This window comes from Dysidea avara, chromosome 1, assembly GCF_963678975.1.
Source record: "Dysidea avara chromosome 1, odDysAvar1.4, whole genome shotgun sequence".
NCBI lineage: Eukaryota > Metazoa > Porifera > Demospongiae > Dictyoceratida > Dysideidae > Dysidea > Dysidea avara.
Genome location: NC_089272.1, coordinates 376,124 through 402,152, shown reverse-complemented (window position 1 = coordinate 402,152; position 26,029 = coordinate 376,124). Strand labels below are relative to the sequence as shown.

Sequence of the window (26,029 nt, the reverse complement as noted above, 5' to 3'; positions counted from 1 at the left end):
CCATGTCCTATTTTTAGAGCCTGTCTGATCATAGGTAAACTACTCTACATGCACTTTTTATTGTCACAGCAATTGTATCATTACCATTGCTAGCTCTACTGACTACTGTATATTCAAATAAAATGTCCCGGCCTGCATTAACCTGAGTCATACGTAGGTGGGGATTTGGCACAAATAGCTGCACAATTGAATCATATTCCAAGAGAAATTTACTTTTTAAAAAGTCTAAACCTCTACTGGCTGATCCTTAATTCCATGGAATGGGGAGCATTAATATAGGTACATAAGACCCTCATAGCTGCATGGGTATAGTGGGGCAAGCTCTACTTTCTGTACACTCAGCTGCAGGCATCCAAACTTAACGTCAGGTCATGATTCACAGTATCACATGGTGCACACAGGTAGCTTACTTCGATCTTTACTATCCATTGGTTAAATGCTACATTGAATTAGTGCACATTTTGTAACATTTAACATTTAGCTTAGACTAAATGTTACAAACTATGCACTAGTTCAATGTAGTAGACCCCTAACACCAATAGTTCACCACTATACACTTAATAATTCTCTCCTAAAAGAAACTGACCAGCATCTCTATACCTAGGGATCATCCTGAGTAAGACATTGTCATGGTCGTTACACATACATAGCTAAGAAAGTATCTAATACTTTAAACTTTATAAAACATAATCTGAGTGATTGTTTAAGAGAAGTAAAGGCACAAGCAGATCTTACCATGGTAAGACCCCAAATGGAGTTTGCCTCAGTTGTTTGGGACCCCTGCTATAATGTTGATGTGGACAAATTGGAAAAAATCCAGCATAGAGCAGCCAGGTGGGTCATCAGTGATTACAACAGAACTAGCTCCATGACAGAAATGTTAAATCAACTATCTTGGCCCACCCTATGGACACGACGTAAGATATCTAGACTGCAACTGCTCCACAAAATTCTCCGTCAAGACATAGTATCAATTCTCCCATATTATCAATCTGTAGAGAGACAAACAAGACACTATCATCACTTACATTTTATCCTGCCTACACCATCAACAACATCTTATCAACACTCATTTTACTCAAGATCAATCAAAGAATGGAATGAGCTGTCTGTATTTATTATAGAGATGACAAACTCGCCCTCGGACAAACTATGATGAGTTTACAACTAACTTAATATCACACTACAACAATCAGCTGGCACCACACTAGAATATAATACTGCAATTATTTTTTCCTGGGCACACCAGCTGTGCTGAGTCTGCTGACTGCCCAGTAATCATAAATAAAATTAATGCTGGTGTGCGCATCCTATATAGTATTAATATATATTTAGTAATACATATGTTATAAACACCAGTACAACACTGTTTCACACATGTTATCAGTTTTTTTTTTTTTTTTTTTTTTTTTTTGGACTGTTAGATAAAACAGTACATAATAAACATCCTGGGTACATGCACAAGTTGCATGTGCAGTAATTTACGAAGGGGCGCACGCGGTATATATCCCAGAGTTTTTCATTCCTACCAGTTTCATAAGACCTATGCCAGTATGCGAAGCGGGTGCGTGCAGTGACTAGCTTTACCGTACCCATTTATTTTGACCGCAAGGATTAGCTAGCTACCCATCATAGCTACTGGAATGTGATTCAGCCCCGGCGAGCTGAAGATGGCAAAGCGTTTTCGGCATCCGCAACTGGTCCCAGAGAGTGGCAACAGTTCCACGGAAAGTTCAGAGCCTAGGTGGTCTCTACAACCATTCAGAACCAAGTTAAAAGGTAAGTCAGGTACTGTGATGACTTTTGCAGAGTCAGTGGCTATTCCGGTCCATTGAGTCCGAGATTGAGTCCACTGATGATTCTAGACAAGGGGATGACATACAGGCACTCACTGTACAAGGGGGTGTCACGTAGGTACGCGCTGTAGGTAGATCTGCGACCGCGGTCAAAGTCTTGACCGGCCGAAATTTCGCTTTGACCTGTGACTAAGAGCCTTTTTCGACCTTTGATCGGTGACTTAGCGACGATATTTCAGCACTTTTCGATTGTGGGTTAGAAGCTTTTACCCTTGACCGTTGAATTGGCATGATTTTGGTGGTCTTGACTTTTGACTTAGACTTTGACCGCGGTCGCAGATCTACCTACAGTGAGTGCCTGTGTGTCACCCTCTTGCTGTAGGTAGATCTGCGACTGTGGTCAAAGTCTTGATCGGCTGAAATTTTGTTTTGACCTGTAGCTAAGAGCCTTTTTCGATCTTTTACCGGTGACTTAGCGACAATATTTCAGTACTTTTCGATTGTGGGTTGTAAATTTTTACCCTTGACCGTTGACTTAACACGATTTTGTTGGCCTTGACCTTTGGCTTAGACGACTTTGACTGCAGTCACAGATCTACCTACAGTGCCTGTGTGTCACCCCCTTTAAAAGAATAGAAGGACCCTGGCTCTCGCCCCAGCTGGCCCTAATGGTAGCTACTCCCATCCACCACACTTTAACTCTATGTTTAGATGTTCTAATAAAATGTTTTGCCTATACCTACACCTAGCTACAGAGCTAGAAAAACAGAACCTACAGAACAAAGAAGAGAAGAGAAAGGGTGGAGCCTACATCATGAGATGTAGGGAAAGGTGTAACGGCTATGCCGACTTCCATTCAACAGTATTCAAATCTCTAAGTCAAGCGCGGTAAAGTGTAACTGCGTGCTTATTAGATGGTGGCATCGACCTGAGCAAACTTAGGCCAGGCGAACTTGATTACTTGTTTCTCATCCATAAAAAAATAGAATTTCCATGTGGGCAAGAGGTCATTGGTTCATTACTGAACAAAATCAGGAAAAGAAAAGGTTATCTAAAGCCTTTACTAAAGGTACAGTAAGGTAAATGGAGGAGGTGACTTCGTGGCTGGGGTAACTTCTTAAACTTGTAGTTGGCTGTAACTCCTAAACCACTACAAGAAATAACTTAAAGTTGCACCAGGCTAGTTATGCATGTATCATAGTTTCTAGCTACTCTGGTTTTTACGATTGATTAAAGTAGTGTAATGCGATTTTTTAGATTGAAAAATTGTGAATTTCAACTTTGATGAGCCGTAGCAAGGCCATATACTCCTAAACCACTTAACTAATTAGTTTAAGAAGCGGATACACCAGGCTATGGCAATTACCTGTATCAAAGTGGTAGTTTCTAGCTACTCTGGTTTTTTCAACAACACAGTTTGATTGAAGTAGAGCAGCACGCATTGAAACTTGAAAGGCAGTGAGTGAGTGCTACAAGATAGTTGCCGCTTAGTCAAGGACTGATTTGCTTCTCTAGCATGCTTCCTAACAAAGTAAGATCATCTTCTTGAATTACAGCAAGATTGGTGGTGCTGTGGCTTTATGTCAAAGTTAGCTACCCTATCCACATTTTTTTTGACACAGCCAGAACAACAACAGCAATAATGAAATTATAGACAGTGGGGCAAAAAAAAAAAGGATGCGAGCAGGATGATTAACCAGTTTGCTGCTAGCTGCTGCAGCCCAAAACTATTTTGTACACTCAGGAATATTCTCCATGTCGGGTAGGCTTTGCGGCATAGCTCATATAGTAGTGAACATAAGCTAGTCACATACAAACTGGCTATGTAGCTCTTGGCAAATTGTAGAGTATGACACTTGAGTGAATGGGGAGTGATTATCATTTACCATCATACGGTGTGGTAGTACTAAGGTTTGGGTTTTTCTGGCCAACAACAACACCCCAAAACCAGCCTCAGTTTTCATTCATGACTGCTTGACAGTGTTGGTTAGGTACCTAGGCATAGCCAAACCCAAAAATGTCTTCAGACTGACCGCAAACTCTTCCAACAAATTTATAATTTCTATTTAATAGATTTTTGTGCTGACTGACTGTCTGGCTGATGCCTCCAGCTAAACATAACTCAACTATGGTTAAGGCTATGGGCTTGGTTTATACACTGTTCCATATTACTTCATTCTGTGATGTGCCTTTTAATGGCCATCTCACTTTTCAGTATGTAATTGATTGCGTTTAGATGCAAAATTAATTTTATGGAATGCCTGGCACTAGTCTTTTTGTTAATGCAGTATATAGCTACTGGTTTATTAGTCATAATAGGCAAACAAGTATAGAAGAAAAATTAGAAATTTTGAATTGGATTAGGGAATAGGGATCAAAGAAAAAAAGTTGGTGAAACAAGGGAATACAAAAAATAAGGGAATAAGGAAATTAAACAAGGGAATAGAAAGTAGGGAAACAAGGGAGGTTGCCTAAACCTGCAATATACTAGTGGACATTTAATCCCTAATTCAGTCATTAGGAATTTGTTGGATTACTGAGCAAAGAAAGTGGTGAAACAAGGGAGGTTGTCAGATATACTAGTGGATATTTAATCCCTAATTCAGTCATGGTTATAGTAATGGCTATACATAAGGATTAATTGTCTACTAGTATATCTACAGATATCGGCAATCTCTCTTGTTTCTTTTTTCTTTGATCCCTAATCCGCTTAAAATTCCTAATATTTCCTTCTACTTGTTGTATATTGTTACATTAGTACTGCTAGCTTACTAGCTATCACTTTTTGTATTATACTACATACCAGACCAATTGCAATATGTTATAATGCTTAGAAATACACACATTAGCATTTAACTTGCAGTTGTTCTATGATAATGCATCTATGTATGAAAGAACATTAACAATATTAGACACTCGTAATAACTGTTTTGAATTTGAGGATTTAAAAAGCAGAGGTAGTTAATGACATCACTGATGGTTTTTAAATCTTTGAAGATGTCATATTAGCTACAAGTGTCTAAGTGTTTTAGATATTTAGATAATGTCATAAAAGCAGTGAGTGTAGAAAATACCTAGTATAATAAACTTCAAGACTATTTCAGCAAGTCCCTACTCTGAGACATCATGGCAAGCCATGGAGTATGACAACGGTTTGTGCATTCTGTGAATAGTGGCAGTGAATGTGAAGATCCAATGTCATGCAGCATAGCTACAGGATGATATGTATTATGGAAAAGCTACAAAGAAATTGATAGGTTTTTAAAGTGTTATCCAGATACAACAATGGTTTAATACCCTTTGAATAGCTACAGGAAACTTGCAAAAAGGGTTACCTAAGTGTGATTTCTAAGCTGCTCTACAAACCAGTCACTTCACTTGGTATTTAGTGCTGCAATGAATAGCCTATGTTGCTATTTTAAGCCTACTGCAGGAGTTGTTGTAAACAGCAAGATGAACAACATGATCCTAATGGCCCATGGTCTGCAGTTGTACCATCTTCAGCTATACAAGATGCTAATGACACTTATTCCGATTAAGGCTTGCTCTCCATTATCACAATCGTAAACACCTAGTTGAATGTAAACCAAGTCTTTATGTAAGATTAATGCCTGTTCAACAGGTACAGATTGTAAAGCATTGTTCACCTCCCTTTGGAAATATAGCAGCTATTCAAAGATATGTTTAGCAAGAAGAAGGATATTAAAGTTGAAGTTTGCCTTAGCTGAAAAGAGCAAGAGCACCTCTGTTGGGTGAAGGTTTAGATCTGCAGGAGACAATTAAGTTACATCAAGGAGGTTTGTAAAAACAAGAGATTATGCCATTACTAGTGATAAAACAATAAACTATAGGTGTTTACTAGAAGTGCACTGATAAAACTGAATCTTTTGAAAGAAAATTGTGGACCAATTCTGACCAGCATTAGGACAAAATCTTCACATCACAAATCTATTGTGTACAACTTTAGTTAAAGTTGAGCCACCACATTTTAAAGAGCTAAAAGAACAGTTCCTCCAGGATACAAAAGCTGCCATTCATGTACCACCTGCATGATGTTATCTAAATTGAGACCACACTCAGCTTGCATAAATATGGTGCCAGGTTCACAGTGGAGACTAAAGGATCAAAGAGGGTTGAAGCAGCAGGATCGATGATAAGCAACAAAGCACTACAGTGCTTTGTGCTGCACCAAATGGTGAGCTTTTTCTATAATAAAGACATCAGTATGTTTACAAATCTTTTGTGTTTCCTCAAGACTGGAATATGACTTTCACACCTAACCATTGATCCAAGAGCAGAAAATGAAAAAATCTGCAATATGTTGTAGAAAAAGCATAAAACACATTGGGAATCCTACAGTCATTTTTGAAGGCCACACATAACAGATGATGTTTATGAAATATCACAACAGCATATACACCGGTATAGGGTGTGAAAGTTACTCAAAGTTGTATGGTCTGTTGTCAGCCTATCATAAATTAGCCAGTAATTTTATATATCATGACAAAGACATGATAAATTGGTATTCAGATGAGGTCAAGACAGGATGTACACATATGGTAAACAGTGCCCGAGAATGTCCACAATATAATATTCATGGCCTCTCCTACATTACCTTTAGAAGTGTAAGAATGTACCACTCTTTACAACTGAGATGTAGTAATCAGCTAAACAAGTACATGCAACCTTTAGGCTGTCTCGTGTCATGAAATAATTTGTAGCATAACCAGTGTGTTAGATTATGGCATAACCTTTATAACAAGCATACCAGGTAATGTTTAAAACATTGACTGTGGACTATAGATTGAGCAGTAGCTATAGACTGAATCATGTACTGGACTGTACTTAGACTGAAAGCTTACTGTAATCAGTCTGAGCAAGACCGACAAGTTAAGTAGAACTGATTTTGGCAATTAGTGTTATTACATGCCTTTGTGTTTGCTCCAATGCATTCTTGAATCTTGCACATAATCCGAGTGAGTGGGATGAGGGAGATGTGAGCAAGTGAATAAGCAAGCAAGTGCAAGGTTGCCAACTAAAGCGAAGAGAATTCACTCCAACTCACAAGATAACTACCCCAATCATAATAAATATTAAGCTCCTGGGTACATATACAAAAGGACAAAGGGCCACCAGTAAAAAGAATATGGTTCCAAAGCAATGACAAGTTCATGAATACAATTAAATGAATTACAAAAGGTAAAAGAACAACACTACTATATATATATAGTGTGAGTCAAGTTGTTTGAACAGTACAGATGGCTTCTTGCATGCTGCTACTGCTGAGAAGACCAAGTACCCCATGACTGCTCCCCAAATGAAGAATTAGTGAGGGGATATTACCATCACCTTGTGATGTGATTGAACTAACACATGTACTACACATTATGTGTATTGCATCACCTCAGGAATGTGCTGACTCTTAGTCACATGTTTCTTTTTTACCCCTTGTAAGGTTAGGACATATAACCTTACAAGGGGTAATGATATACATGTAGGCCAGTAAGAAACCCTCACTTCATATTATCAAGAGTACATAATAAAGCTCTTTATTATGTACTCTTGATATTATTCACTGCATTATACAGAGTCATTACAGACCTCTAATAACTGTGATTATTTCCTTTGTAAATTTAAAATAATAATAATTATGTGAGTATTCGTCATGGAAAGTTGGTGGAATCTGAAGGCATTAGTTTACCTGATGGTCAAGTGATTAGATTCTTGCCACATGACTGGAAAACTGGAAAATTGCTTACTCTTTCTAGAGGTCTGCACCCAAGAGCTGATGTGGATCGCCCGTATCTGTCCTGAAAGTCCGGATGAAGAGGACTTAAGAGCATCAAGGATGTTGGTAATGATGAAAACTACCACTACTTAGCAAATAGCAGTGACCCCTGGCTACTGAGTCTGATTTGGTGAAGAGCCCTCAGCATGGCAGTGTTTCCCACTTTACAGTTCAGGGCTGTTACAGTTGTGGAGAGGTGAGAGTGTTTTATGGGAAAACCTTTCATGGTTAATAATTTATTACTTGTGAACAATTTGCTGACCTAACAGAATCGTTTGATTGGTTGTCCCATGGAGACTAAACATTGAAGGCTTTTTAACTACATTGCAAGATCAGGCTTTTACTACCAGAGCCTTGCAGCAGACCTTTAATTCAAACAATTCACCTTCGTGTTGATTGTGCGCTCAACACTCAGAATCGGTACAACATCTGTTGAGTGGCTGTTCAGTGCTAGCTGGTAATACTTATAAGGAGTGCCATGACAAGGTGGCTCTCAACCTTCATTAACCTATATGGTGGAAAATTTGGTCTTGATTGCTGTAGCTGTTGGTGGAAACATGCTGCATTGCCTGAGCTTGAAAATAAAGGTGTAAATGTTCTTTGGGATTTTAACATTATCGCTGACCATTTATTTCTGCTAGAAGACCAGACATAGTTGTGATTGATAAAAGGCTTCATAATATTATTCTAATCAATGTTTATATTCCCTCAGATTACCATGTTGCAGAAAATTCAAAAATATCAAGATTTATGTGTTGAACTAGAGCATTTGTGTAAGATGAAGACATTTATTGTTCCTGTAGTTATGGGTGCGTTAGGATGTGTGTCACAGAGTTTTCTGACCTACTCAAGTAATTTAAATTTATGTTCAATCAATACATATTACAGAAGTCTGCACTGCTTGGATCAGTCAAAATTGTGAGGCGGGTTCTTCAGCTCTCTGGGTCTGGGTCAGTTCCTAAACTGAACTGTTGTTGTACTTACCAAATTGCATTCTGTGTGGAATTGTCATAATATTTTGAAAAAGTTTCAGTGTTCGTGGTTGCATTCTGGCAACTTTAAAAAGGAAGTGGAGAGCCTAATTTTGTTGTTCAGAAATAGGCACTGTCTATACAAATGCTATTCTGTGCACATAAGTGTAGATTGGAAGTTCAGCAGTTTGGTTAAATGTTAGAACCCTAGTCTGTAAAGTGGTCTCTTTCTGATATTCAGATGTCTGAATTTCTGATGTTGTCTCTGTCCAGACTCACTCTAAATGAACCTTTCGTAGCCTTGGGGCAAGAATTGGTAAAGTGGCCTTTCTTGTTGCAATCAAAACGTTTAATGGTTTTGGCTTGCCTCTGTGCAGTGGTTTCGGTAGTTTTGACAGAAACCCTCTTTCAAAATTTCAATTCACTTTTAAAAGTGATAGTAAACCACTCTTCTGTTGTAAATAGCATTTTATCAATTAATTACAGAATGCCTTCTTTTTCATCTCTGGATCATGCACAGTAGCTAATCTACTCACTCGATAATTATGTTTCAGGCGCTTGTTTCTGCGTGAGTTCAAAACAAGAAAATGAAAGAGAAGAGACCCTGATGAGGACTTGAAGCAAGGAAAACCCTTTGAAAAGAGCAAGAGCAAGTAAAGATGTCTAAATGGTAGCACAAAAGTGCAGTTACATAGCTATACTAGCTAATGGCTTAAAGACTCGCTTAAGGAGAAATAGTACACCTCCCAGAAACCCCCTTTCAAAATTCCTTGATCCATCACTGCTGTGTCTCTTGCTCTTAGCTGATGTGAATTCTTGAGGTTTATAAGATGCACTTGTAGATATTTTTTCTTTCAATTTCTTCATTTCATCATTCCCTGGCTGTACAATACTTGCTGACTGTTGCCGCCTCTTTCTTGCTCTTGTACCCAAGCTTCTTTCAACAACCTTTAGAATAGCACTTGGAGTGACCATTCTTTCATTTCACCAACTTCCTTCTATAATGTAACTAGAACTTTGTTCCACAATATCAATTCAAGATTTGTATCTGAGTTTTATCACACGGTAGATAAGTCATCCTTCACTTCCTCACCGCACATCTGTATATTTATTTATTTATACTGAGCATGCAGTCAGCAATTTTGGTATGGTCAGGAAAAAAGAAAAAGAAATACATTTACATTGGTACAGTAATTTGAAATGCTAATAAAAATCTAGTTCAATTAGGAATTGTGGTAATGACGTCAAACAGCTGCTGTCACTGGCCATCCTTAAGTAGTGTCGTATCACTCGATGGTCAGTCAGTAGGCTACTTTCGCTCAATACAATGATCATTAAACAAATGTAACCAAACATTTATATCATTTACAATCATGCACACATTAGCAGCCTACAACAAGTTTTAGTCCACATGTTCACACCTTTCATCACATGCCAGTAGTCTCGTGATCTTGGCCTTTACATTATCCAATGAAAATCATCTTAACAGAATAATAATATCAAATGCATGCAGCATTAAAAAGAAGTAATGCTCACAGGAGGCTAGAATTTTTTACCAAAACTTGAAATTTTGTCTAACAGCCTGCCTGATGTTATTTGAATGAAAGCTGGCTGTCGTGTCATCTTCATGCAACAAAACCATACGAGGTGTTAACTTTCCACATCAACACTTTCTTTGAGCAGCAGTCTCAGAGGAGGTACAACATGATTCTCATCAGCCATAGGGTTTATACAGAGAACCTATTTTGGAAGGGTAATGGTAAGGGTAACTATGTACCAATCAAAAGCTTTTCTTATGCTAAATTCAGTGGTGTAATCAACCTCCGGATGGTTTGACTTCGATCTATTGGAGCTTAAAGTATGAAATGGAGGATAAGCAACCACCAGGAAGGAGAGCACTATTGATAATGAAGTTAAGAAGAGTCCGGAAAGTCTTAAAATCCTTCAAAGTCAGTTATAATATTACTTTTCGCTATATAAAATTCCAAGTAGGTATTTAACATAAATGGAGCTTATTTCATGTTGTACCTCCTCTGGGCTAGTCTTACGTGGCCACACAGCTATTTCTACACAGAAGCTTATCGATTTTATATTATATAAGCACCTGTGCAGAAAAGGATGGTGGAAAATATGCACAAGATGGGACAGGAGGTCGTGACAGAGCCGACAGAAAAATAGAGGCTATTTTATACAAGAGGTCGGGAAAACATACTTCAAGACCAGTGAAAAGTTATTCCAAAAATGTATCAATCTGCATGTCAAACAAAAATGATGTTCCAGAATTTTCTTTTTGCCTTTGGAAGTTGTTATATGCACTGTCATTGCCGTGATCTATGTGTCCCAGTTTGTAATTGTTATAATTGTACCATTGGTGCAGTGTAATAATTGTACCATTGGTACATTGTAATAACCAGTAGATAATCATTATGCCTGTATAATCTAATAAATCACATGTAATTCATTATTATAACAAAAGTTCACAGCTAAATAGTACGTACATAGTACAGTTCACAGCTTAATAATGATATGGAAAAGTCTAATACACATACTGTACACATTCAATTATTCTTTCACCTAGTAGACATACAATAGCATTTAAGTCTTTAAGTTAAATGCCTCTTTGGCATAGTTGTGGTGATTCTCCAACTTAAAAACCAGCAACAAAAACTTCCAATATAGCAAAATTCGATTACTATCACCTTCTTTGACAGCATCATGAAAGCCATGCCACAACAAACCGAGTATAAATAGATCAAGAGCATACAAAATAGCTCTTGACAGAGATGGTGTGTTACACACCCACAAGCTGTTGTGGAGCAAGGAGCTGTCGTAGAACCAGGAGCTGTTTTGGAACCATGAGCCATAAGAGCTGTTGCGGGACCAGAAGCTGTCTCAGGACCAGTAGTACTTAAATTTGGTGGTAATAAGTTTATTTTGACCCACTTTGACACCATTTCTTAAACCATTTCTACACAGGAATGATTCTGGGTATTGGTGGTTTTAATTGCAGCAATAAAATAACCACCAGTAAAGAATCTTGAAAATTCTCTGAAGGATTCTGCTCCAACTGATGATTGGCTTAACAAATTTCTTAGCTGGTACAATGTTCCTTTGTCACATGATAAATTGGTGGAGTACAGTCTATTCCACATCACCTGTATTCAACCACATGTTATTAATAAGACCAATAGTGCATACAGCACTTACTCACCTTTACAAGGGTCATTCTAGCATGCCAATTTGCAACTGCAGGAACAAAGCCTTCTAATCTGCTGAGTGATAGATCATAAAGAGATTGCAACACCATGGTACCTCGAGTTCTCTCTACTGTAATTTGGTCTCCATAAAACAACAACAGTATTACTTTAGGATCTCCTGAATTTCCATTGAAAGATCCTTGTCTTTCCTTTGGAACATAAGCCTCATTCTTTAAAATCACACCTAGATGGAAGCTAAATAATTGAATAGTTATGATTACTTTGCTACAGTATGTTCAGTGTGACCTTACCATAGTGGGGTTTCCAAAGGGTTCAGGAAAATTCCCCTGACTTCTGAGTTTGCCACAAGAACCTCGCATGCCATTAGTTTGGCAGTGCAAAATGAGTGAGTAATACTATATACCACAGCATATGACAATTGATGTAGTAGGATATAGTATTGTAAAAATTGTTAATTTAAAAATGAAGTAGGGATCTATGCAATAAAAAATAGTGAAACAAGAGATGAATGATGGTGTTACAGCATAACACAGTGGGAAGTCCCTACTTTGGTATAGCTAATGTGCCAAAGTAGGGACTTTCCCACTGAGCTATGGTGTAACACCATCATTCATCTCTTGTTATTGCATAGATCCCTACTTCATTTTTAAATCGACAATTTTTAAAATACTAGTTTTTTTTTGTTGTTGTGGCACAGCTAGCTACAATATAACTTGTATTAGTCCGCTTGTATTTCCACATATGTAGGAAAGGCAGATACCATCACTTATAATCATCTTGCCCAATTGCTCAGTGAGAAGTGGAGTTCCCCATATTCTGTGGTTATGGGCAGGCTTCACTGTAGTTTGGGGTTCTCCTTGCTGCACTCTTCAGTAATGTGTATCAGGGGATCGTGTTCTAGACCCAAGTGTCCCTGTGTGCCTCCAGCTGTTGACTTTGATGTTGCTGAGGTGTACCTGTCTCCTTTGCAACAATAATGTATATTAATTTTATATTGTGCTTGCATTTTTTTCTTATAAAAGTAGCTATGTCTACCAGAACAATGTAATTTGTAACTGTTCTATCATACATGACTGTTGTATTAGAGTGACTGTTGTATTACAGTATATCTCAAGTCAGCCAAGGGGCATGCAGCTAACTAGACCAATAAGGAGTAAGGTGATCTTGTTTATTGTTAAGTAAACAGCTAGATTGTTAAGAGGTCTGGTCTCAATACTCTTTCACTATTGGTCCACCTAGATCTTTATTTGGTGGTAGTGGTTGCAAACCGGATCCCAATCATGAAGTTGCAGATATCTAGCAAGTGTACCTCTTATAATAGCATCGCTTCTGAAATCCAGCTCTGAAATAATTCTGCAGCATCTAGCTAAATATGCTGCTGAAAGAAAGCGTTGTTACAGAAAATGATTGCCTCAATATGGATTCATTGGATGAAGAAGAAGACAAGCAGCCTGATTGAAGATAAAAGAAAAGACAAGATGCAGAGGGTCTACATTCATCGGAACCCCAAAAGGCACATGCCACTGCTAGCTTTGCGATTGTGGTCAGGCAGTGAGGCAGTCAATGACACTAAAATTCGAGTTTGGGTGATATTTTAAAATTCTATATCTGGCCACCTGTAAGTGTTTTGTTATATTTAATGCTGTAGTATGTATTACATGAATTGGTACTATTCTGTAAAGGTGATTTTCGTCACGTTAAGTGTCTCTAGAATGATTTTTGAAGGCGGAATTTTGGGCAACGAGTGAAAGTTTCACCGCAATCCCTGCTTAAACGGTACTACCATACCGTTTGATAAAACTTGCATTCATGTCTTAGGGAAGGATTTACAGATGGAACATGAGAACTTGCTTGAAAGGTTGATTTACTCTAATAGAGCAATCAAAGACACTCTAATAGAGCAGTCACGTGCACTATAATGGAACAATCATGTAAATATCAATAGTATGAAGAAAAAAAACATTGCTGCTGGAGAGGGTTAATCTTTGTTTATTGGCTAATATAAACAGGCATTGTAGCTAACAAGTGATGCCAAACAAATTATGGTCTTATACCTCCTGTATTTTATCATTTGAGTGTACAAAATAAATCCATTCTATGCATGTTTGTAGTTAGAAATCACAATAAGTGAGTCATTCCATTTGTATATACTAGTGGGATATAGCACTTACAAAAGTCTCAGTGTGTTTGATGTCTGTTTCTGCTAGCTATATAGCTTTATCCCAGAGGCACTTACAGTATTTACAGTATACACAATTATCACATTAATGTACTAAATTTTACATGAAGCATAGCAATCTGTTGAGTTTTGAGCCATTAAAAATTCAAAGTCTGGGGCTGTGCTTCCAGATCTCTATTTCTGTTTGGGGATCCGCTGATTGTGCTTTTGTTTGAGTAATATCCGCAATGACTTTTCTTGACATTGCGTGTATTATTCGGATGTCACAAAACAAAATGGCCGCCGTAGTGTGGAGACTTAGTACATGGAGGTATTGGGCGAGATAGTGTTTCCCTATGATAGCATTTGTAAATTCGAATAAGGGTGAAGGTGAGGTTTATAGTACATTATGCAATTCAAATAAGCCTATTTTTGTGCGAAATTAAAATTTTCAGTCTGCTTTCCTTGTTGGAACGCGTTTTGCACTGTCATGATGTGTGTACTACTTCTTACCTTTATTATCTCGTGGTTCCATGTGTAAAAACTACAGACAGCATTCATTTTGAATACTGTGTGCCAAAATCTCTAAAGGCCCCCACACTAACACGGCCATTTTGTCAATTATAACGTCAAAGTATGTAATTATAACTTCAAAAATATCATTGCGGATATCACTCTTGAGCGGTGCTCAAACGTTTTGCCTATTATGCTCAAAATTATGCGCAATGTTTATGCTTCAATTTCCATGTTTTGCTAATCAATTTGCATTTAATGGCTGAGCTATAAATCCTTGCTAGTCAAATGCATTTCAATGAAGATCAACATACTCTAATAGAACAGTCAGGTACCTGATTGCTTTATTAGAGTTACTGACTGTTTTATTAGAGTATATTGATCTTTTTTTGTGATGTGTATTTTTGACAAAAAATTGTTGTATGGCATAATTATTCTGCCTCATTATACTCAATGCTTTCAGGGGAAACCCCCTTCAATAATCCTGGCTATGCCCTTGTAATTATTCTTGTTGGATATTTTAGATGCTGTACAGAGTTATTGAATGCTAAAGCAAAGGGGAGGCTAGCAGAAAATTTCCATAGTCCAAATGTTCAGCATACATATACAGTATATTACATGACTAGTAATTTTGTACACTTAGATGATACCTAAACTATTTGAAGCACCCCATTATACAGACATGGTCACACTAAATAGTGGCGGATCTAGAAATTTTCAGAGGGGGTTTCAGATTCCACTCAACTTCAGCCTAGGTAGGTTGAAGACCAAAAAAAAAAAAAAAAAAAGGTCACAACCTGCTCTTCAACGCCATTTCAAAGGAAAAAGTGAAAGTTTCACCAGTAGAAAGTCCTACTATAACACACTACGTATAACTCGTGGTGATTTTATCACCCACACGACGAGTTGTTAATAAATTTGGGGGACGCGCTATTCTCAGAGGGGGTTTCAGCTGAAACCATTGCACCCCCCCTGTATCCGCCACTGCTAAACTATATCCATGCGAAATCAGCCGAACTGTAAAAAAGTGGTATGACTTTTAAAGCACCTTATAGTTAAAATGAAATCACTGTTTGGCCAAGAATTGGAGGGGATAATGCTATGCTAACCAATTATAATAATAATGTAGGTGACCAGGCCTGTGAAAACAGGGCATATGTTGGCACAACTTAAACCCCATCATGCAACAGGTCATGTCTCAGTATTAAAATAAAATAGTTACATTCTGTGACTTGTGTTATAAACCCAATTAAATGTTTAAGTAGGGCTGAAACTTGCATGACCATAGCTTACTGAAATGAAAAGTTATGAGTGGTGAACATTTGAAAAAGTACGCAAATTTGTGTCCTCACACGCCTTGTTTTTGCAGGCCCATTCACATAGTGGATACTTATAAGTACAGCTTATTCCCCAGTATGATTCGATTGTGGAACACTCTACCTGAAGATATAGTAAAAATGTAGACACTGTTAAGGATCTCTTACATCAAATCACATTGTAAATTTATGTAGCTTTATTTTGTAGTAGCTATGTAATTTTTTTTTGTTTTTTTTTAAATTACCTTCCTATTGTAACATACTCACTGACGTGAGTCCTACAATTATAGCATATAATATAATAATCACAGGGGCGGATCCAGAGTTTGGAAAGAGGGGGGGCACCTTTCTGAAAAACAGTTGAAGACCACTGAAAACCAGTTGAAGACCAAAAAAAAAAAAAAAAAAAAAAAAAAAAGGTCACAACAATAATAGCTAGTTATCCTTACCAACTATATCACGTCTGTTATGTAAAATAAAATCCTATTTATAGCTTCATAGGTGAGCTACACTGCCTCATGAACATTGTGACTGCTTTATTAGAGTAATTGACTGCTCTATTAGAGTATCTCGATCTTGTATGCAATTTCTTGAGGGGGGGGGGGGGGGGGGGGCATTTGCCCCAAATGCCCCATCCTGGATCCGCCACTGAATCAAGACACACGGTAGTGTGTCGTGCGGCCCAAGAAGCCGGCGCGTAACACCCGTGAGTATATTGACAGGAAGAAAGAAAACGCAATTTTCGCACCTCCGTAGCTCTGTGCTTCCTTGATGAAACAAGACGATTTTTGCTGTGGACATGCCCCCCAACTGCAGCACTCCACGTTCCAAATTTGAGCGAAATCGCTTTGCGCGTTCCCGAGATATGCGACTTCAAAAATTGGCTCAGTTTCTTCGTTTTTTTTTTTTCTTCTTATTTTTCTTTTTCTTGTCGCACACTTACAAAAACTGCTATAAACCTCGAACGCCATATCCGATTGCCATGAAATTTGGTACACAGAAGGGGGGTATAAAGGCGCATCTCGGTACCAACTTTGGCTGGAATACGATAAACAGGCAATGAGTTATGAGCGATTATTCACGAAAAATAACACCAATATGTTGTCACGCCTACAGGGTAAACCGCGTATGGGAAGAAGCTGAAAATCGGTGGGTCAATAGGTTAACTATTGAACCTCAAACCTTTTGTGGTTTGAAAGAAATCGAGCTAAAAACAGGAAGATACAACAAAAAAACCAACAGTGTGTAACAATTACGCAATCGAGATTAGCTAATAAAAAAAACGACTGCTTGCCACGCCTACCAGATAAACCGCTTGGGGTAATGCTTTGAAAATGGTTGTACAGATGGAGTAATCATCTTAGAAAGGCTCATCAATGGTGTAGAAGAATCAGACTTAAAGCCACGGAGTTATAACACGAAATCCAACTTGGTGCAGCAAGTGCGAGATCGAGATACTCTAATAGAGCATTCATCCTAATAGAGCAGTCACCCTGAAGAGAATTCAAGAGATCAGCTAGAAACAAGAAACCTGTATAGAGATCAGCTACACACAAGTCACCCTGTAGAGAGATCAGCTACAAGAAGTTACCTTGTAGGGAGTTCATGCAACTATGGAAAGGGATAGTTCAGCTAGAAAAAATCACCTTGTAGAGTTCAGCTACAAAGAAACCACCATGTAGAGAGTTCAGCTACAAACAAATCGCCCTGTGGAGAGATCAATAGAAGAAGTTACCTTGTAGAGAGTTCAGCTACAAAGAAACCATCATGTAGAGAGTTCAGCTACAAACAAATCTCCCTGTAGAGAGATTAGCTAGAAGAAGTTACCTTGTAGAGAGTTCAGCTACAAAGAAACCATCATGTAGAGAGTTCAGCTACAAACAAATCTCCCTGTAGATAGATCAGCTAGAAGAAGTTACCTTGTAGAGAGTTCAGCTACAAAGAAACTATCATGTAGAGAGTTCAGCTACAAACAAATCTCCCTGTAGAGAGATCAGCTAGAAGAAGTTACCTTGTAGAGAGTTCAGCTTCAAACAAATCACCCTGTAGAAAGATCAGCTAGAAGAGGTCACCTTGTAGAGAGTTCAGTTACAAAGAAACCACCATGTAGAGAGCTCAGCTACAAACTAGTGACTTTGTAGAGACATCAGCTAGAAGAAGTTACCTTGTAGAGAGTTCAGCTACAAAGAAACCATTCTTTAAAGAGCTCAGCTGCAAACAAATCGCCTGTACAGAATTCAGCTACAAATAAATCACCCTGTAGAAAGATGAGCTAGAAAAAGTTACCTTGTAGAGAGTTCAGTTACAAAGAAACCACCATGTAGAGAATTCAACTACAAACTAGTGACCCTGTAAAGACATCAGCTAGAAGAAGTAACCTTGAGAGAGTTCAGCTACAAAAAAACCATTATTTAAAGAGCTCAGCTGCAAACAAATCACCTATACAGAATTCAGCTACAAACAAATCACCATGTAGAGAGATCAGCTAGAAGAAGTTATCTTGTAGATAATTCAGCTACAAGCAAATCACCCTGTAGAGAGATCAGCTAGAAGAAGTTTGCTTGTAGAGAGTTCAGCTACAAAGAAACCATCATTTAGAGAGTTCAGCTTCAAACATATCACCTGTAGAGAGTTCAGCTATAAACAAATCTCCCTGTAGAGAGATCAGCTAGAAGAAGTTACCTTGTAGAGAGTTCAGCTACAAACAAATCACCCTGTAGAAAGATCAGCTAGAAGAAGTCACCTTGTAGAAAGTTCAGTTACAAAGAAACCACCATGTAGAGAGTTCAGCTACAAACTAGTCACCTTGTAGAGACATCAGCTAGAAGAAGTTACCTTGTAGAGAGTTCAGCTACAAAGAAACTATTCTGTTTAGAGCTCAGCTGCAAACAAATCACCTGTACAGAATTCAGCTACAAACAAATCACCCTGTAGAGAGGTCAGCTAGAAGAAATTATCTTGTACATAGTTCAGCTACAAAGAAACCACCAAGTAGAGAGTTCAGTTGCAAAGAAATCACCCTGTATAAAATTCTGCCACAAACAAAGTGCCCTGTAGAAAGATCAGTTAGAAGAAGTTACCTTTTAGAGAGTTCAGCTACAAAGAAACCATTCTGTAAAGAGCTCAGCTGCAAACAAATCACCTGTACAGAATTCAGCTACAAACAAATCACCCTGTAGAGAGATCAGCTAGAAGAAGTTACCTTGTAGAGAGTTCAGTTACAAAGAAACCACCATGTAGAGAGTTCAGCTACAAACTAGTCACCTTGTAGAGACATCAGCTAGAAAAGTTACCTTGTAGAGAGTTCAGCTACAAAGAAACCATTCTTTAAAGAGCTCAGCTGCAAACAAATCACCTGTACAGAATTCAGCTACAAACAAATCAGCCTGTAGAGAGATCAGCTAGAAGAAATTACCTTGTAGATAGTTCAGCTACAAACAAATCACCCTGTAGAAAGATCAGGTAGAAGAAGTTACTTTGTAGAGAGTTCAGCTACAAAGAATCCGTAAGGAGCTCAGCTGCAAACAAATCACTTGTACAGAATTCAGCTACAAACAAATCACCCTGTAGAGAGATCAGCTAGAAGAAGTTACCTTGTAGATAGTTCAGCTACAAACAAATCTCCCTGTAGAGAGATCAGCTAGAAGAAATTACCTTGTAGAGAGTTCAGCTACAAAGAAACCATCATGTAGAGAGTTCAGCTGCAAAGAAATCACCACTGCCCAAATTTCAAGGCAATAGCTCTTTCCAATCTGAAGTTATCAATTGTCAAAGTTGGCAAATTGGATGTGTGGAAGGCCCTTTTTGCAAATCCGGTCACATATGTATTATATGTGACCGGATTTGTGAAAAGGGTCTTCCACACACATCCAATTCTATGAACTTGAATGACCATACCTTTGTGCTCAAAGAAGATACTAACCTGAAATTTTGTTCATGTATTAACCTATGTTGTTACTCATCACTGTCCAAATTTCAAGGCAATACTATTTTCCTATCTGACATTATGAACTGCCAAACTTCGTAAATTGGATGTGTGTGGAAAACCCCTTTTCGCAAATCCGGTCACATATATATAATTTGTACATTTACTGATAAAATATTTAAAGTACATCTACTTCATCTTTTCTTCTTCCTGTAGTAAAGAAAAAAAACATAGGTTAAAAAGTCCCAAAGCTGGCCATAGGCCGGCTTTGGTGTATACAAATACAAAAAGAAATGAAATCTAATCCAAAACAGCCAAGCTGTAAAAAAAGTGTGCGGCCCTCAGAAAGGCTATGGTGAAAAAAGATGTGAAATCCAAGGTGGCGGCCAAGAAATGGCTGTGATGGTAGGTTAATGGTAAAAATTTTAATAACGACAATTCAGGTGAATTTTTGTGCTGCTTCACAAAATTTACCTAAATTGTCATTATTAAAATTTTTACCATTAACCTACCATCACAGCCATTTCTTGGCCGCCACCTTGGATTTCACATCTTTTTTCACCATAGCCTTTCTGAGGGCCGCACACTTTTTTTACAGCTTGGCTGTTTTGGATTAGATAATAATAATAGTGACATTTCTGCATTGTCAACATTTGTATTAACCTCATTTCAGTTATTCTGATTTATGGTTACTGTAATTTATTTCACGACTTTTAGCCCTAGTTATGTAAATTTTCAACCTTTTCGCATGTGAAAATAATTATTTAGATTGTAATAAGAAAACGTAATAATATATAATAGATGAATTTTATAATAACAAAAGTTTCCCCTAGCAACCTGAATTTTACATTATTTGTAGGGGTAAATGTCTATAGTAACATCTCTATATTTAAAAGGATAGCATATATAGGTCATGAGATATAACATTTTAAAGTTTTGTAGTTTTTCCATACATTGTCTATGAGAGGTGGCAACAGTTGCCCCTTCTGGGCAATCACATAAATAATGTGTAGGAAAACAACAAATTTAATTAATGTCATTTCTCAATTTAACATCATTTGTAAGTGTGAATCTCACAATTAACCTCTCCAAGTTTTAAAATGATAAGTATATATAGATCATGATATGTGACCGGATTTGCGAAAAGGTACCTTTTTCACACACAAAATTTGACTCCTTTTTTGAAGTTTAAAGCTTCATAACTTTTTTATCATGGCATATAATTGCTTGAAATTTTCACTGCATGTAGCTACAGTATCTGGCTACATTTTGATACTAAGAGCAAGTTAATCAGCACAAGGAGTCAAATGTTACATCATTTTGTTTGTTGGTATGTCAAATGTGTGGAAAAGGTACCTTTTCGCAAATCCGGTCACATATATGACATTTTGAAATTTGTGGTTTTCCCAGACATTATCAATGTGATCGCCCAGAAGGGGCTACTGTTACCCCCTCCCATAAATAATGTATGGGAAAACTGAACACTTCAAAATGTCATATCTCATGACCTATATATGATATCCTTTTAAAAATTGGAGATGTTACTTTTGACATTCACACCTACAAAATAATGTAAAATTCAGGTTGCTAGGGGCAACGGTTTAAAATTCCTTATTATGAAATTCATCTATTGCTTGATGTGTACTGCTGATCAATGTTTGACTATGCATGAATGGTCTTTTTGTGACCATTTACAGAAAGCTTTGTTCACAGCAACACCAAATGCCCCAAGCAGGGAATATGATACATGCATCAGACTCATTTAATACATAATGTTTATTTGATTAGTACTTGTTTATTTAAATGACCTTTGTGTTGTTCACTGATATGATAACAGGGAAAGAACGACCAAACCTAAAGGACCTCAACAGTCATGTAGTACGATGGTGGGCACCAAGATGGAGGGAGTTAGGGGCAGAGCTTGCAGTAGGCATTCACATGATGGACATCATAGAACATGACCATCACAATGATTGCAAGACTTGTTGTAGTGAGATGCTGAGTAAATGGCTGAAATGTACTCCTACTGCTTCTTGGGAAGATCTAATTGTTGCAGTGGATAGATTACTATCTCATGGTATGTGATGCTGTTCAGTGTTTAATAGGTAATATTATAAAGCCTAATTGAAGGGGTGTGACATTCGTACCTCTGCATGACAATGTTGCATAGTGCTTTCCTTTGAACCTTAAATGTTACAAGCTTAAGTCATTGTTATTGGCTTTTAATTGTTCATTAAAAGTAAACCATTTCAACTTAATATGGAAAGCAAGGGTCTTAGCAGTCACAAAAATGCTCAATTCCAAAATGTAATTGTGAGTACTAAAGGAATTTTCTCATAGAAATGTAATCAACACATTAACTAATGTAGCAAATAAAGAACGCACTGAGGAATGTACAATTATAAACCCATTGAATATATTACATACATGTTGAGTAAAGTATTTGTGTGTGTGTGTGAAGCAGCATAGGCAAGTGGTTAGAGCACCATGCAGCCTAAGGTTCCAGGTTAGATGTTACGTGATGCCCAGTTGCTATTATAAGAAACTTTTCTCACATTGCTCCAGTCTGCCCTGCTGTGTAATGAGACATTGGTGGCCTGGTGTCAACATGGGAAACAAATGTCCACTATCCTAGTCTTGTTTAGTGGTGTTGTTGTGGAAGTTTGGATTCCACAGGTAGGAACCTGCCGATTATGCTGGCATAATTATGAGCATAATAGGTGCCTGAAAGCATTGAGCATAATGCTAGCATAATAGGCAGAATTAATATGTATGAATTCTTGCTTATCAAATTAGCTATCACAGAAAGATCAATATGCTCTAATAGAACAATCACATAGCTGACTGTTCTATTAGAGTATATCGATCTTTTCTGTGATATGCATTTTGACAAGTAAATTTGTGCTTCAGCCACTTATTATTTATCCATAAACTGGAAATTATTAGCAGAGAATGAGAACTGAAGCATAAATAATTGGGCATAATTTGAGCATAATAGGTAAGTATTGAGCAGTGCACCATAGCATAATAGGTAAAATTATGAGAATAATCAGCGGGTCCCTATCCACAGGCTTTATCCATGATATCTGGACAGTCCCCAGTACTGACACATGTCGGCAGCACATGTTAAACATTATAGACAGTACCTTTTTTGTAATAATGTGATTAATAATGTGCAATAAATATTATGAATATAAGCTAGTAAGGATCATTACAATAACAAATTTGATCCCAGCTTTAGCCATGCATCAAGCGTAGTTTAGTTAACTTATATACCGTAATTCTTTTCATGCAAAAAAAAGTTCATGATAAAAATTTTCATGTAAAAATATTTACATGAATGACTACTTTATTACAGTAATTTGATATTATGTAAAAATTTCATGAAAGAAATTTTCATGCAAGTTTTCCATACAAAAAATTATTTTACAATGAAAAAAAGCAAATTACGGTACTTTATTGTAACCTAGTAAATTCGTGTACACTATTTCAAAGGGAAAATTGTGACATAATTTAAATAATAACACTAGCAATGGTTACCTATCAACCATTGCTAAGCAACTACTGTATGGCAACAGTAGTCAAATCAGACACGTGCTTCCAAGGAATAGCCAGTCAAAGTGCTACTGAGAATATTATATTGCAACACATTCACTTGCTGGACTATAACTTGTTGCTATTTTCAACAGAAAGGGTGGACAAAAGTTGCTGCCACTCTAGGACCTACCCCTACATATGACTGTAGCTTGCAAGTTGATACGAAGATTCTGATGTTTTGGCTTGTACACTCTATCCCTATATTAGCTGTAGCAATAAAAGGACTGAAAAGGCTTGTGTGTATCAGTATCTGCACAGGAAGCACTTAGTCGCACACAGTGAATCCTTGCAATTCCAGCAGTATAAATGTTTATTAATTTTATAGTTGGCATTTTTACAAACCTGGTCACATGTATAGAATTCAAATACTTCTTTGTTGTGTATCTGTTTGCATTGTTATATATATATATATGTTCATTTTTAAAATTTTATTCATTTTGCTGTTTTTTTAATTTTTTTTTATTCTAGAATCTTTTCTTGGCAGTCAAGACATTAAGGTAACCAGTAGTCATTTACGTGAATACTACACTCAGAGCAGATACACTGGCAAAGAGGATGACTGGCCACCTTACCATCCTAAATACTATACTCCATTAACAATCATCCGTCATGAAGGAAGACGTACTGAATACGAAATCGCCACAGTTGCACAAGAATTGTGTTCTAACAGAATCTTGGAAAACAATGACACTTACATTGATTATAATAGAACCATTAAAAGTATCAGTGATCTTTTTTCACCTTATGAAGGTGCCATATCTCACCCTTACAGAATTCTCATTGAAGGAGCACCTGGGGTTGGAAAAACCATTCTTAGTAGGGAAATTGCTTTACAGTGGGCTAATCAAACTTTGTTAAGCAACAAAATACTACTTTTTTTGTTATTCATGCGTGACCCTCAAGTAAAATTCATAAATGACATTTTCTTGCTTGTTAAGTACTTTTATCAGAGTGACACACTAGTTCGTAACATAGCTGATTGGCTTATTGAAACTCGTGGTGAATATCTTACCATTGTACTTGATGGCTATGATGAAATTTCTGAAGATAATAAAAGTTATTTTATAAAAGATATTGTTAATCGTAAATGGTTGATGCAATGTGGCCTGGTTATTACATCTCGCCCAACTGCTTCTTTGCATCTTCATGATATTGTGGACTGTAGAGCAGAAGTTTTGGGCTTTACTGAAGAGGATCGTAAAGATTTTATCAGGAATGCATTGCAAGGTCAAGTGCAAAATGCTTGAAAGTATTTTACAGTCTAATTCTGTCCTTAATACATTATGTTATATTCCACTTATAATGAGTATACTTCTGTGTCTCACTGAAGATGGTATCGATACATTACCAAAAACTCAAACCAAATTGTTTGAAAAGTTTATTATTATGACAATTGTTCATTTTCTTAGAAAGGGTAATAAAGTATCTAATGCTACCATTGCTAGTTTCAAAGACATACCTCATCCGTATGACCAAGTGGTTAAGGAGTTGTCACAATTTGCCTTTCTAGCACTGCAAAGAAATGAACTAGTGTTCACACTGGCTGAGATTATAACAACATACCCAAACCTCACTCCTACTAACTGGTTTGAAGTTGGCTTGTTAAACCCTGCTCGGTATTTCAAATCGCAAGATGGCTGTGATTATGAATCATTTCATTTCCTTCATTTTGCCATTCAAGAATACATGGCAGCTTATCACATTGCATCATTACCAGACGAGACACAGTTGCGGCTACTCAATGACACATTTTGGGATGTCCAATACCACAATACTTGGGTAATGTATGTTGGCATAACAGGTGGTAACAATTTTATATTTAAACACTTTCTTACTGGAAATCCTTTCCAGATGCTCAGTCAGCTATTTGGAACTTCATCTATATCAAATACAATACTGAGTGATAGAATCAAATGTCTTCACCTGTTACCATGTTTAGCTGAAGCCGATCATGAAATGTTACCATCTGTTGAGAACATATTCCAGGGAGGAATAATTGACCTCAGTTACCAGTTTCTGTCATCTAAAGATATCCACACACTTGCAGTTCTACTATTAAGATCACCCAATAAGTATTGGGAAATGATCAACTTATCACACTGTTACATTGATGATGAAACTTGCAATGTTTTTTGTCAATTATTTCGGATGATAGAACTAAAAGTTAAATCCGTTGATGTTTCATTCAATTCATTTACTTTGGAATCTCTTAATAAACTCTGCATACTTTTTAGATTGTGGAACACTGAAGAATTGATCATTTCTGTTGATGCTTTATATACTATTGAAGAGACTGAGGTTACTAATACATTTTCACAAATATTAGAAAGGCAAATAGGCACAAGTTTAGTATTTGGAACTTTAGCAGATGGAGTGATCTTGGTTACCTATATGGCAGAATTAAATAGAGTTATAGTCATCTTTTCAAACAGATATGGATCTTTTGAGTGTACACAGTTTAATGGTTTTAATTTCTATGATTGTAGTATATTAATTGAACACATAAATCATATGGGGAAAAGCCGTCAGGATTTCAACACGATTGGCCATGTAGCATTCAGCTATGCTTTTACAGACTTCACAAAAAAGCCTCTTTCATTTTTTTCCAAATTTCAGTTAGTAAGAGTTTGTGGATCATACATGCATTCGAAAGGTGTCTATTTACTGAATATACCATCAAAAGTTGAGTATGACCACAACTTTAATAAGATGCACCATTATGGAGCAGATTACTTGGCAGCTGTTAT

At 37.2% G+C, this 26,029-nt stretch overlaps 1 protein-coding gene across 1 annotated transcript; it reads left to right on the top strand.

Moving 5' to 3' along the window:
• Positions 1-1,549: 1,549 nt before the first annotated feature.
• LOC136242163 (NACHT, LRR and PYD domains-containing protein 3-like) lies at positions 1,550-24,529 on the top strand. Its single transcript, XM_066033586.1, has 3 exons — positions 1,550-1,779; positions 21,523-21,762; positions 23,751-24,529. The coding sequence occupies exons 1-3, from the start codon at positions 1,671-1,673 to the stop codon at positions 24,527-24,529; spliced, it is 1,128 nt and encodes a 375-aa protein (XP_065889658.1). The 5' UTR covers positions 1,550-1,670.
• The last annotated feature ends 1,500 nt before the right edge of the window (positions 24,530-26,029 follow it).

Bases quoted from the DNA above. Each gene is read 5' to 3' on its own strand.
- LOC136242163 (XM_066033586.1), top strand. From the start codon at position 1,671: ATGGCAAAGCGTTTTCGGCATCCGCAACTGGTCCCAGAGAGTGGCAAC. The intron at 1,780-21,522 runs GTAAGTCAGGTA...ATATGATAACAG, and splicing joins ATTCAGAACCAAGTTAAAAG to GGAAAGAACGACCAAACCTA. The intron at 21,763-23,750 runs GTATGTGATGCT...TTTTTATTCTAG, and splicing joins GGATAGATTACTATCTCATG to AATCTTTTCTTGGCAGTCAA.